At 42.8% G+C, this 15,425-nt stretch overlaps 1 protein-coding gene across 1 annotated transcript in view; it reads right to left on the minus strand.

Moving 5' to 3' along the window:
• LOC139536011 (fibroblast growth factor receptor substrate 2-like) overlaps positions 1–15,425 on the minus strand; it is a 48,845-nt gene that overhangs the window by 4,585 nt on the left and 28,835 nt on the right. Inside the window, exon 5 of the mRNA XM_071336076.1 lies at positions 9–133. Within this exon, the coding sequence (XP_071192177.1) occupies positions 9–133 (125 nt within the window). The remainder of the gene's footprint in view (positions 1–8; positions 134–15,425) is intronic.

A 15,425-nucleotide genomic window follows, 5' to 3' on the forward strand; every position in this document is an offset into this window, starting at 1 on the left:
AATCTTACCTGGTCATCCAGGCCCATGAGGCTGTGGCCATGTGGGTCGTCAGTTAGAGAGGGCTGGGAGGATTCAGCTCTCATGGGATACCCCGGATATCCATTGGGAAAACCCTGGACAGGGAATGATGTAGCTGGAGACAATACAAACTGTGTTGAATGGGAGTCTGGGTAAATGAGGTTAGATGTTTTAATGTCTGCAAATCTAATGGTGTGTGTGTGTGGTGTATTGCATAGACTGCTTAGTAATGAAACCTTTGCTGCATCTAGCGACTGGAATGAGCTGCAAAAAACACTCAAACTCCACAGTTTTGGGGCCTCCGGAGTGGCCGAAGGCACTAAATCGCAGTGCTAGAGGCGTCACTACAGATTCGGGTTTGATCCCGGGCTGTGTCGCAGCTGGCCACAACCGGGAGACCCATGAGCGGCGCACAATTGGCCAAGCATCTTCCAGGTTAGGGGAGGGCTTGGCCGGCTGGGATATCCTTGTCCCATCGCACTCTGGCGACTCCTTGTGGGGGCCGGGCGCATGCACGCCAACTTCGCCAGCTGTACGGTGTTTCCGCCGACACATTGGTGCGGCTGGCTTCTGGGTTAAGCGAGCAGTGTTTCAAGGAGTGCGGTTTGGCGAGGGCGTGTTTCGGAGGACGCATGGCTCTCGACCTTCGCCTCTCCCAAGTCCGTACGGGAGTTGTAGCGATGGGACAAGACTGTAACTACCAATTGGATATCACAAAACATATAAGGGGTAAAAAGAACCCCCCAGAAAAAAAAGAAATACTGGACAGTTTTATCTCCATCTCTTCATTCGAAGACTCAATCATGGACACTCTTACTGACAGGTGTGGCTGATTTGCGTGATGTAGTGCTGTCTCTACCTTCTTGCCTTTATGCTGTTGTCTAAGCCCAATAACGTTTGCACCATGTTTTGTGCTGCTACCATGTGCTGCTGCCATGTTGTGTTGCTGCCATGCCATGTTGTTGTCTTAGGTCTCTCTTCATGTAGTGTTGTGGTGTCTCTTGTGATGATGTGTGTTATGTCCTATATATTTTTTTTTAATCCCAACCCCGTCCCTGCAGGAGGCCTTTTGGTAGGCCGTCATCGGAAATAAGAATTAGTTTTTAACTGACTTGCCTAGTTAAATAAAGGTTAAACAATTAGAAAAATTCTACCCACAATATTAGAAGCTGTTACCAAGCGAAGCTTGATTTTGGAAGATGCTAACCCACTTAGCTAACTAGCTACTAAATTAGCAAACCAAATGCACAACTGCAAAGCAAAGCATTTAGGACATTTTAGTCAGTTCACTTAATAGTTATTATAAACACTTAGTTGTGAATTCCATACTACAACTACACTGAGAATACCAAAAGGTTAGGAACACCTTGAATGGCACACATACACAATCCATGTCTCAGGGCTTAAGAAATATTTTTTTACCTATCTCCTCACCTTCATCTACACTAATTGAAGTCGATTTAACAAGTGACATCAATAAGGGATCATAGCTTTCACATGGATTCACCTGGTATGTGGAAAGAGCAGGTGTGCTTAATATATTGTACACTCAGTGTAGATCACCTGACGTGTGCTGCACAACAGCATGTGACTCACAAGGCTCCAGTCTCTCATAATTTTGTGCTTGTAAACAAACACCACGTGACTGGGGACTATTGTTAGCTTCATAAGAAAAAATGATGTGACGTGAAATGAAGAACACGATCTTCTTCATCTCCTAACATATTGCACAAGTTAATTGCAGGTATTTACCTAAAAAGTAGCTTCAAATATTATAATTTATTAAAAAACTTAAAATAAATAGTTTCAATGGTATTGATGCTATTGAAAAACCATCCTGTGGCTATTTCCAAATATCCCAGCATACGGTACATGGTATACCGCCCAGGCCTACTCCCTACCCTTCCATTTCCTTTCCACTACCCTCCCTCCCTCCCTACCCTCCCACCTGCCTTCCTCCTTACCCTTCCACCTCCCTTCTTCCCTACTCTTCCACCTCCCTCTCTGCCTCCAACAGGTTGGAGCGTTGAAACTGGGTTTGATGAAAGGGTTTACAGTAAGACGTGGTAGGCCTGTAGGCCCGATTGCCGATGGCGATGAGACAATCTACAGGGAGGAGGTCAGAGACTTGACAGTGTGGTGCCATGACAAAAACCTCTCCCTCAACGTCAGGGGAAAACACATCCTCATCCACATCGACGGGGCTGTAGTGGAGCAGATCGAGAGCTTCAAGTTCCTTGGCGTCCGCATCAATAAGGACGTAACATGATTCACACACACAGACACAAAGTCAAGGAAAAGGCATGACACCCCCTCTTCCCCCTCAGGAGGCTGAAAAGATTTGTCATGGGCCCTTGGATCCTCAAGAAGTTATACAGCTGCACCGTCGAGAGCCTCTTGACTGGTATTGCAAATTCACCACCTTTGACCTCCAAGCGCTACAGAGGGCGGAGCGAACAGTATATCACTAGGACCGACCTCCCTGGCATCCAGGATTTCTATATCAGGCAGTGTTAGAGTAAGGCCCGAAAAATTGCCAAAGACTTCATCAATCTACACACAATACCCCATAATGATAAAGCAAAAACCGGTTTTAAAAATTGTCCTGAGCGCTCTGGAGCAGGTTTTCATCAAGGATCTCTCTGTATGTTGCTCCATTCATCTTTCCCTCGATCCTGACTAGTCTCCCAGTCCCTGCCTCTGAAAAACATCCTCACAGCATGATGCTGGCACCACCATGCTTCACCGTAAGGATGGTGCCAGGTTTCCTCCAGACGTGACGCTTGGCATTCAGGCCAAAGAGTTCAATCTTGGTTTCATCAGACCAGAGAATCTTGTTTCTCATGATCTGACAGTCCTTTACGTGCCTTTTGTCAAACTCCAAGTGGGCTGTCATGTGCCTTTTTACTGAGGAGTGGTTTCCGTCTGGCCACTCTAACATAAAGGCCTGATTGGTGGAGTGCTGCAGAGATGGTTGTCCTTCTGGAAGGTTCTCTCATCTCCAGAGAGGAGCTCTGGAGCTCTGTCAGAGTGACCATCGGGTTCTTGGTCACCTCTGTGACCAAGGCACTTCTCAAACCGATTTCTCAGTTTGGACAGGCGGCAAGCTCTAGGAGTGTTGGTGGTTCCAAACTTCTTCCATTTAAGAATGATGGAGGCCACTGTGTTCTTGGGGACTTACAATGCTGCAGAATTGTTTTGGTACCCTTCCCCAGATCTGTGCCTCGACATCATGTCTCAGAGCTCTACGGACAATTCCATCGACCTCATGGCTTGGGTTTTGCTCTGACATACACTGTCAACTGTGGGACCTTATATAGACAGGTGTGTGCCTTTCCAAATCATGTCCAATCAATTGAATTTACCAAAGGTGGACTCCAGTCAAGTTGTAGAAACAGCTCAAGGATGATCAATGGAAACAGGACGCACCTGAGCTCAATTTCGAGTCTCATACCAAAGGCTGAATACTTACGTAAATAAGGTATTTCTGTTATGTTTTTTAAATAAATTTGCACACAAAACAATTAACCCTGTTTTCGCTTTGTCATTATGAGGTATTGTGTGTAGATTGATGTGGAAAAACATTTATTTAATCAATTTTAGAATAAGGCTGTAACATAGCAAAATGTGGAAAAAGGGAAAGGGTCTGAATAATTTCCGAATGCACTGTACACACACACACACACACACACACACACACACACACACACACACACACACACACACACACACACACACACACACACACACACACACACACTCGCACGCGCACGCGCACGCGCACACGCATACTGACAGCACAAACCCACATACATACACACATGTATACCGACACAGCATTATTGATCCTTATACAACGGGTGGGTCTAATCCTGAATGCTGATTGGTTAAAACCGTATTCCAGCCGGTGTCTATTTCACAAGTTACCACCAACTAAATCTATGACGCTGAAATGCCTATTTACTCTGTTCCATCTGACTGCGCAATCCACTGTCTCATCAACCCTGCCAGAAAATGTATAAACTTGATCTCCACTTTAAAAAGCATCTAGACTCTATCTCCCATTTCTTTTGGACTAACATTTGGTTTTCAACAGCAGAGAATTGTATAAACCTTGCTCTGTCTCTCTGACCTTTTCAATATTGAATTACGATCTCCACCGTCCAATATAAAGTGAATGTGTCTGAATGAGACAGACAGCAAATTGAGCTGGTCGTCATAGCCACATACAAAACTTTTTTTATTTGACTGGCTAAATTGATACTTTGTTGTGAAATCAACTGAATTGATGGCTAAGGGCTTGTAAGTAAGCATTTCACCAAGGTCTACACCTGTTGTATTCAGCGCAAGCGACAAATAAAATTAGATTTTGATTTGATTTGAGCTATCTCAGCTGTGATGGATAACCAGAAGCCATGGATTACAGGCAACATCCGCACTGAGCTAAAGGCTAGAGCTGCCAATTCAAGGAGCGGGACTCTAACCCGGAAGCTTATAAGAAATCCCGCTATGCCCTCCGGCGAACCATCCAACAGGCAAAGTGTCAATGCAGGACTAAGATCGAATCGTACTACACCGGCTCCGACGCTCGTCGGATGGGGCAGGGCTTGCGAACTATTACAGACTACAAAGGGAAGCACAGCCGAGAGCTGCCCAGTGACACGAGCCCACCAGACGAGCTAAACTACTTCTATGCTCGCTTCGAGGCAAATAACACTGAAACATGCATGAGCGCACCAGCTGTTCCAGACGACTGTGTGATCACGCTCTCCACAGCCAATGTGAGTAAGACCTTTAAACAGGTTAACATTCACAAGGCCGTAGGGCCAGACGGATTACCAGGACGTGTACTGCGAGCATGCGCTGACCAACTGGTAAATGTCTTCACTGACATGTTCAACCTCTCCCTGTCCGGGCCTGTAATACCAACAGGTTTTAAGCAGACCACCATAGTCCCTGTTGCCAAGAACACTAAGGTAACCTGCCTAAATGACTACCGACCCGTAGCACTCATGTCTGTAGCCATGAAGTGCTTTGAAAGGCTGGTCATGGCTCACACCAACACCATTATCCCAGAAACCCTAGACCCACTCCAATTTGCACACCGCCCTAACAGATCCACAGATGATGCAATCTCTATTGCACTCCACACTGCCCTTTCCCACCTGGACAAAAGGAACACCTATGTAAGAATACTATTCATTGACTACAGCTCAGAGTTTAACACCATAGTGCCCTCAAAGCTCATTAATAAGCTAAGGACCCTGGGACTAAACACCTCCCTCTGCAACTGGATCCTGGACTTCTTGACGGGCCATCCAAGGTGGTAATGGCCAGGTCAATGAATACGGCTGCACAGTATTGTTTCTTATCGATGGCGGTTAAGATATCGTTTAGGACCTTGAGCGTGGCTGAGGTGCACCCATGACCAGCTCTGAAACTAGATTGCATAGCGGAGAAGGTATGGTGGGATTCGAAATGGTCGGTAATCTGTTTTGTTGACTTGGCTTTCGAAAACCTTAGAAAGGCAGGGTAGGATAGATATAGGTCTGTAGCAGTTTGGGTCAAGAGTGTCCCCCCCTTTGAAGAGGGGGATGATCGCAGCTGCTTTCCAATCTTTGGGAATCTCAGACGACACGAAAGAGAGGTTGAACAGGCTAGTAATAGGGGTTGCAACAATTTCGGCAGATCATTTTAGAAAGAAAGGGTCCAGATTGTCTAGCCCGGCTGATTTGTAGGGGTCCAGATTTTGCCGCTCTTTCAGAACATCAGCTGACTGGATTTGGGAGAAGGAGAAATGGGGAAGGCTTGGGCGAGTTGCTGTGGGGGGTGCAGTGCTGTTGACCGGGGTAGGGGTAGCAAGGTGGAAAGCATGGCCAGCCATAGAAAAATGCTTATTGAAATTCTCAATTATAGTGGATTTATCGGTGGTGAAAGTGTTTCCTATCCTCAGTGCAGTGGGCAGCTGTGAGGAGGTGTTCTTATTCTCCATGGACTTTACAGTCTCCCAGAACTTTTTTGAGTTTGTGTTGCAGGAAGCAAATTTCTGCTTGAAAAAGCTAGCCTTGGCTTTTCTAACTGCCTGTGTATATTGGTTTCTAGCTTCCCTGAAAAGTTGCATATCACGGGGGCTGTTCGATGCTAATGCAGATTGCCATAGGATGTTTATGTGTTGGTTAAGGGCAGTCAGGTCTGGAGAGAACCAAGGGCTATATCTGTTCCTGGTTCTACATTTCTTGAATGGGGCATGCTTAAGATGGTGAGGAAGGAATTTAAAAAAAATAACCAGGCATCCTCTACTGACGGGATGAGATCAATATCCTTCCAGGATACCCCGGCCAGGTCGATTAGAAAGGCCTGCTCGCTGAAGTGTTTCAGGGAGCGTTTGACAGTGATGAGTGGAGGTCGTTTGACCGCTGACCCATTACGGATGCAGGCAATGAGGCAGTGATCGCTGAGATCTTGGTTGAAAACAGCAGAGGTGTATTTAGAGGGCAAGTTGGTTAGGATGATATCTATGAGGGTGCCCGTGTTTACGGCTTTGGGGTGGTACCTGGTAGGTTCATTGATAATTTGTGTGAGATTGAGGGCATCAAGCTTAGATTGTAGGATGGCTGGGGTGTTAAGCATGTTCCAGTTTAGGTCGCCTAGCAGCACGAGCTCTGAAGATAGATGGGGGGCAATCAGTTCACATATGGTGTCCAGAGCACAGCTGGGGGCAGAGCGTGGTCTATAGCAGACGGCAACGGTGAGAGACTTGTTTTTAGAGGTGGATTTTTAAAAGTAGAAGTTCAAATTGTTTGGGTACAGACCTGGATAGTAGGACAGAACTCTGCAGGCTATCTTTGCAGTAGATTGCAACACCGCCCCCTTTGGCCGTTCTATCTTGTCTGAAAATGTTGTAGTTAGGGATGGAGATTTCAAAGTTTTTGGTGGTCTTCCTAAGCCAGGATTCAGACACGGCTAGGACATCCGGGTTGGCAGTGTGCTAAAGCAGTGAATAAAACAAACTTAGGGAGGAGGCTTCTAATGTTAACATGCATGAAACCAAGGCTATTACGGTTACAGGAGTCATCAAAAGAGAGCGCCTGGGGAATAGGAGTGGAGCTAGGCACTGCAGGGCCTGGATTCACCTCTACATCACCAGAGGAACAGAGGAGGAGTAGGATAAGGGTTTGGCTAAAAACTATGAGAATTGGTCGTCTAAAACGTCCGGAACAGAGAGTAAAAGGAGGTTTCTGGGGGCGATAAAATAGCTTCAAGGTATAATGTACAGACAAAGGTATGGTAGGATGTGAATACAGTGGAGGTAAACCTAGGTATTGAGTGATGATGAGAGAGATATTGTCTCTAGAAACATCATTGAAACCAGGTGATGTCATCGCATGTGTGGGTGGTGGAACTGAAAGGTTGGATAAGGTATTATAATGAGCAGGGTTAGAGGCTCTACAGTGAAATAAGCCAATAAACACTAACCAGAACAGCAATGGACAAGGCATATTGACATTAAGGAGAGGCATGCTTAGTCGAGTGATCATAAGTGTCCAGTGAGTAGTTAGGTTGGTTGGGGTAACGGCGATTCAGACAGCTAGCCGGGCCATCGGTAGCAAGCTAGCAGAGGATGGAGGTCTGTTTTTAGCCACCTCGTGCGTTTCCGTCGGTAGATTAGTGGGGTTCCGTGTGGTAGAGGGGATCAGTCCAATTGGCAAAATAGATATAGTTATAGTGACCCAAGGAAAATTGTCTGATAGACCTATTCAGATAGCAGCCGATAAGACAACTAACGATTAGCGGGCCGCAGATGGGCGTTCAGGTAACGTCGCGATGGAGGGGCCAGTTGAATAACTCCCTCGGGCAGATAACGTCGGTAGTCTAGTCGTGAAGGCCCGGTGGGGCTCCGCATCGGCAGTAAAACGTATGTCCGGATACTCTTCAGCTGGGTAGCTCCGGAATAATTGTTGTTTGCTCCGGGATCGATGTAAGCCAATAGTCACACGGATAGCAGCTAGCTAGCTGCGAGATCCAGGTGTAAATGTCATGAGCTTGCGGTTGAAATCCGGGGATATGGAGAGAAAATAAGTCCGGTATGCTCTGGTCTGAGTCGCGTTGTACAAAACTGGCGATAGCTTTTCGAGCTAAAGGATAGCTGATGACCACAAACCGTGGTTAGCTGAATACTAACGTTAGCCAGTAAACTGGTTAGCTTCTGGCTAGCTTCTAGTAGGCTCATGGGTAATTTCTGGTTAGCTTCTGGCTAGCTTCTGGTTAGCTTCTGGCTAGCTTCTATTGTGGATTTCAGATTTGAGGTAAATAATACTTCTTTTTTTTTTTTTATTGGTAAGGCGGCTTGCAGGAGAGTGTTTTGAAGTTGAGTTTTTGGAAAAGAAAATATATAAAAGATATGCGAAGAAAGATGTAAATATATATATACACGGGACACGACAAGACGAGGACAAAGGACGTCTGACTGCTATGCCAACTTGGTAAGAATGGTCCAAGCATGGTCCAAGCACACAAAGACAGTCGTGAAGAGGGCACGACAAAACCTATTCCTCCTCAGGAGACTCAAAAGATTTGGCATGGGTCCTCAGATCTTCAAAAAGTTATACAGCTGCCTGCCTGGTATGGCAACTGCTCAGCCTATGACCGCAAGCCAGTACAGAGGGTAGTGTGTGCGGCCCAGTACATCACTGGGGCCAAGCTTCCTGCCAAATTGTCAAAGACTCCAGCTACCCTAGCCATAGTCTGTTCTGTCTGCTACCACATGGCAAACGGTACCGGAGCGCCAAGTCTAGGTCCAGGAGGCTTCTAAACAGCTTCTACCCCCAAGTCATAAGACTCCTGAACATCTAAACAAATGGCTACCCAGACTATTTGCATTGCCCACCCCATCCCCTCTTTTACACCGCTGCTACTCTCTGTTATTATCTATGCATAGTCACTTTAATAACTCTACCTACATGTACATATTACCTCAATTACCTTGACTAACCGGTGCCCCCGCACATTGACTCTGTACCGGTACCCTCTGTATACATTCTCGCTATTGTTATTTTACTGCTGCTCTTTAACTACTAGTTACTTTTATTTCTTATTCATATTTTTTAAACTGCATTGTTGGTTAGGGGGTTGTAAGTAAGCATTTGTAAGGTCTACACCTGTTGTATTCGGTGCATGTGACTAATAAAATTTGATTTGATTTTTAACAAAGTGAATATATGGTTTCATTTATTAAAATCATCTCAAATGAATGTCATGAATTGTCTTTCTTTTGTCTGAACATTGTTCTGACAAGAGAGCACATTTTCTCTGCCAGGCAAAACCGTGCATCATTAGCTCATTGTTATGGATTTATCCAAATAAATCCAACTAGAAAACAGCTACTTCGCTGTTATTCTGGCTGCACTTTTTGACGTGACTGTAAGTTAGCCGTAGTTGGCTAGCTAGCAAGCAAGAGATAAGAACGTTGCCAGCCAGTATTTCAATGGAACATCTAGAACGAGCGACGGGGTCGCGTCCATAGACTCAGAACAAAAAGACTGAACGACTGGGTCGCGTCGATAGATACAGAACAAAAAGACTGAACAACTGGGTCGCGTCTCTAGCAACCCTAGATTTGTGATGGGACTATATCTTGTGGAAGGATGAAACAGTATGAATAAATTCATCAAAACAACAATTTTAATGAATATGTTGGTAAACCGTTGTATAAAAGTGATAATGCCCTCGAAGCCAATGTTTGGAAAGGGAAAGAGGGATACCTAGTCAGTTGAACAACTGAATGCATTCAACTTCAATGTGTCTTCCGCATTTAACCCAACCCCCTCTGAATCAGAGGATATATTGGCATGGTTTGCCGGCCCTCGACAAACACCTGTGCCAATATCCTCCAAACAGCGGCTTCTCTGGCATTATGACTTAATTATGCCTACACCCTTAAAAAATGACCCACGGCTTAGTAAATATTGCAAAAGAAAATCAATGATTTTTACTTAAAATAATAGGTTTTACTTACATTTTAGAATATAATACGAATATTTCTAAGTAACAACCAACAACTACTTAATATTTTTGATATTCAAAGTATCATCATTATGTTGGACTGACAAGCTAAATCTAGTTCCGAATGTCAATTGTGCTTGGAACATTTCAACTGACTTTGTCTTGATCTTTCTCCTCTGGAATGGCCATGCGGCAGGAAAGGACCAAATTATAACTTGGAATGTAGTTTGGATCTCTCGACACATACTTTCGACTAAATTTCGAAAATATTTGTGGAAAAGATAAGGTAGAGTTAGATAATATTCTTCAAGTACGAAAAGCATTTAGCTAGCTATATTGCCAGAGCATATTATATTTGCACATTGATAAGCTAGCTAGTTAACGGCCGTGATGTCTGTATAGTTAGCTAGTGGTGGGCATGCTACTAGCTAGTAAGTTAGCAGTCATTTTTGTGTAAGATTATATTAACCGAAATAGCTATGTAACATATTACCTACCTAGCTTTACAAAAAATGCATCGTCAGCAAACATGACAGTGGAACTGAACTAGAGTTCGACCGATTAATCGGAATGGCCGATTAATTAGGGCCGATTTCAAGTTTTCATAACAATCGGAAATCGGTATTTTTGGGCGCCGATTTGCCGATATTTTTTTTTATACCTTTATTTAACTAGGCAAGTCAGTTAAGAACACATTCTTATTTTCAATGACGGCCTAGGAATGGTGGGTTAACTGCCTTGTTCAGGGGCAGAACGACCGATTTTCACCTTGTCAGCTCGGGGGATCCAATCTTGCAACCTTACAGTTAACTAGTCCAACGCAATAACGACCTGCCTCTCTCTCGTTGCACTCCACAAGGAGACTGCCTGTTACGCGAATGCAGTAAGCCAAGGTAAGTTGCTAGCTAGCATTAAACTTATCTTATAAAAAACAATCAATCGTAACCACTAGTTAACTACACATGGTTGATGATATTACTAGATATTATCTAGCGTGTCCTGCGTTGCATATAATCTGACTGAGCATACAAGCATACAAGTATCTAAGTATCTGACTGAGCGGTGGTAGGCCGAAGCAGGCGCGTAAACATTAATTCAAACAGCACTTTCGTGCGTTTTGCCAGCAGCTCTTCATTGTGCGTCAAGCATTGCACTGTTTATGACTTCAAGCCTATCAACTCCCGAGATAAGGCTGGTGTAACCGAAGTGAAATGGCTAGCTAGTTAGCGCACGCTAATAGCGTTTCAAACATCACTCGCTATGAGCCTTCTAGTAGTTGTTCCCCTTGCTCTGCATGGGTAACACTGCTTCGATGGTGGGTGTTGTCGTTGTGTTGCTGGTTCGAGCCCAGGGAGAAGCGAGGAGAGGGACGGAAGCTATACTGTTACACTTGCAATACTAAAGTGCCTATAAGAAACATCCAATAGTCAAAGGTTAATGAAATACAAATGGTATAGAGGGAAATAATCCTATAATTCCTATAATAACTACAACCTAAAACTTCTTACCTGGGAATATTGAAGACTCATGTTAAAAGGAACCACCAGCTTTCATATGTTCTCATGTTCTGAGCAAGGAACTGAAACGTTAGCTTTCTTACATAGCACATATTCCACTTTTACTTTCTTCTCCAACAATTTGTTTTTGCATTATTTAAACCAAATTGAACATGTTTCATTATTTACTTGAGGCTAAAATGATTTTATTGATGTATTATATTAAGTTAAAAAAGTGTTCATTCAGTATTGTTGTAATTGTCATTATTACAAATAAATAAATATCGGCCGATTAATCGGTATCGGCTTTTTTGGTCCTCCAATAATCGGTATCGGCGTTGAAAAATCATAATCGGTCGACCTCTAAACTGAACACATGGTGCCCCTGCAATTTAAGGTTTGCATGCTAGGCAAGCTAGCCAGACAGAGACAGGAACGAACAATACGTAGCTAGCTATCTAGCTACACCTACTCTATCTAGCTACACCTAGCTATCTAGCTACATCTAGCTACACCTAGCTATCTAGCTACACCTAGCTATCTAGCTACACCTGTCCTTGCAGAAACTTTGTTGTTCACGTATTCACAACATGTTCAAGGCAGCACTGCAAACGTTGACCTTGTGCAGTAGTTATCTAGTCTAATCTAACAGCCAAACTAGCTAAATGAAATAACTGGGCTGGCTAGTAAGATAGATAACAAGCAGCTCTTCCAAGTCAGCTAGGATTGTGATGTTTCTGCTAGCTTTCTAAAGCTGAAGTCAAGTTTTATTTTTCTGACATTGTCATAGATTTGAATACAACTCCACTTCTTTAGGTAATGTTATAGGTATTCAGACTTTCCTGAGTACTGGACAGACCATATTTTCCAGAATACATTGACAAGGTATGTAAATATATTCAAATGTTTGTGTTTTGATTGTAGCTCACATGAGGGCTTGTAAGGCCCTATGATTTCCGCAAAGCGGAAAACTCAGACGGAGCCCAGAAATTTAAACAGAATACACGCCACCCCTCGGACAGGATACGCAGGATATTTTTATTACAGTAACCCAACATTAGTGTGAATAATAGGTATTAGATATATACTGTATTTTTTAAATCAACCAAATGGATTGAAAAAGTTAGGCAACAAAAAGACAATGGAATTTCAGAAAATAAAACAGCAAAAGTATTTTATAGGGCCCTATTAGTGTTTTACACAATGCGTTGTCACCCAGGCAGGTATTGACAATGTGTGTCTTCCTTATTTTAGAATGATATAGCATATGGGAAGTGTTAGTAATGTTTTAAGCTTATATATACACACAAAAATAATTGACTTCACCTTAACTTCTCTAGGGTATGTGGGACGGTAGCGTCCCACCTCCTCAACAGCCAGTGAAACTGCAGGGCGCCAAATTCAAAACAACAGAAATCCCATAATTTCAATTCCTCAAACATACAAGTATTTTACAACATTTTAAAGATACACTTGTTGTAAATCCAGCCAAAGTGTCCGATTTCATAAAGGTTTTACGACGAAAACACACAAAACGATTATGTTAGGTATGAGCCAAGTCACAGAAAAAGACAGCCATTTTTCCAGTCAAAGAGAGGAATAACAAAAAGCAGAAATAAAGATAAAGTTAATCACTAACCTTTGATGATCTTCATCAGATGACACTCATAGGACTTCATGTTACACAATACATGTATGTTTTGTTCGGTAAAGTTCATATTTATATCCAAAAATCTGAGTTTAGGTGGGACGCTACTGTCTCACTTGGCAAAAAGCCTGAGAAAATGCAGAACGCCATATTCAAATTAATTACTATAAGAATTACTATAAAAATCAAACGTTCATTAAATCACACATGAAAGATACCAAATTAAAGCTACACTGGTTGTGAATCCAGCCAACATGTCAGAATTCAAATAGGCTTTTCGGGGAAAGCAAACGATGCTATTATCTGAGGATAGCACCATTGTAAACAAAGACAGAGAAGCATATTTCAACCCTGCAGGCGCGACACAAAACGCAGAAATAAAAATATAATTCATGCCTTACCTTTGACGAGCTTCTGTTGTTGGCACTCCAATATGTCCCATAAACATCACAAATGGTCCTTTTGTTCGATTAATTCCGTCGATATATATCCAAAATGTCCATTTATTTGGCGCGTTTGATCCAGAAAAACACTGGTTCCAACTTGCTCAAACGTGACTACAAAATATCTCAAAGGTTACCTGTAAACTTTTCCAAAAGTTAATAATCAATAGAATTGAAGACGGGATGATCTGTGTTCAATACAGGATTAAAACCAAATTATAGCTCGCTTTCTGGTCACGCGCTTCTATCTAACAGGACACCTCGAGTGACTCTCGTTCAAGATGGCCGTACATCTTCATTACACAAAGGAATAACCTCAACCAATTTCTCAAGACTGTTGACATCCTGTGGAAGCAGTAGGAACTGCAAGCAGGTCCCTTAGAAATCTGGTTTCCCAATGAAATCTCATTGAAAAGAGAGTGACCCCAAAAAAAAAGAATCTGAATGGTTTGTCCTTGGGGTTTCGCCTGCTAAATAAGTTCTGTTATACTCACAGACATGATTCAAACAGTTTTAGAAACTTCAGAGTGTTCTCCATCCAAATATACTAATAATATGCATATCTTATCTTCTGGGGATTAGTAGCTGGCAGTTTAATTTGGGCATGCTTTTCATCCAAAATTCCGAATGCTGCCCCCTACCCTAGAGAAGTTAATTCCAAAGGGATCAAATGGCACATGCAATGTAAGATCTGCAGTTTTGCTGCATTCAAACAAACATAACTTTTCAAGCACTATAGACTGAGGCATGGACATAATCAACCACTGCCCTGCCTCCACCCAGACTGCATCTGTTTCTTCAAAACATGGGGTTCCCTTAAGGTACATTTGTCGAGGCAACATGCAACTGACAAGTCAGTAAGGCCAGGAGAGCTCTTTTCTTTTAAATGTGAAATTTGCAGAGCTTGCAGTTTCTCAACAGAAAAATATTTTTTTGAACACCGCGGAAACCATCTAAAGAAACATGAAACTGTCCTCTGTGTGTGACAAGTGCGGATTTAGAACAAATGTATATGGTACCTTTGCATCTCATAGGAGTCGAAAACACAATCCGCATTCTCTGGGCGACTTTAGAACTGGAGTCGTACAAAAACATATTGACCATTCAAATAAAGCAGGGACCGAGAAACTGAAAAACAGCTTCTATCTCAAGGCCATCAGACTGTTAAACAGCCACCACTAACATTTAGTGGCTGCTGCCAACATACTGACTCAACTCCCACCACTTTAATAATGGGAATTGATGGAAATGTATGTAAAAATGTATCACTAGCCACTTTAAACAATGCCACTTAATATAATGTTTACATACCCTACATTACTCATCTCATATGTATATGTATATACTGTACTCTATATCATCTACTGCATCTTGCCATCTTTATGTAATACATGTATCACTAGCCACTTTAAACTATGCCACTTTATGTTTATATACCCTACATTACTCATCTCATATGTATATACTGTACTCTATACCATGTACTGCATCTTGCCTATGCCGTTCTGTACCATCACTCATTCATATATCTTTATGTACATATTCTTTATCCCTTTACACTTGTGTGTATAAGGTAGTAGTTGTGGAATTGTTAGGTTAGATTACTCGTTGGTTATTACTGCATTGTTGGAACTAGAAGCACAAGCATTTCGCTACACTCGCATTAACATCTGCTAACCATGTGTATGTGATAAATATATTTGATTTGATTTGATTTGAATACACAAGTCCATGAAGAGGAGGAAACTTTAGAAGAACCAGAATTACAAAATGACATTGGGCAAAAAATTGGTCACCTTTTGCTCAAATTGGAAAGTA

This window comes from Salvelinus alpinus, chromosome 12, assembly GCF_045679555.1.
Source record: "Salvelinus alpinus chromosome 12, SLU_Salpinus.1, whole genome shotgun sequence".
NCBI lineage: Eukaryota > Metazoa > Chordata > Actinopteri > Salmoniformes > Salmonidae > Salvelinus > Salvelinus alpinus.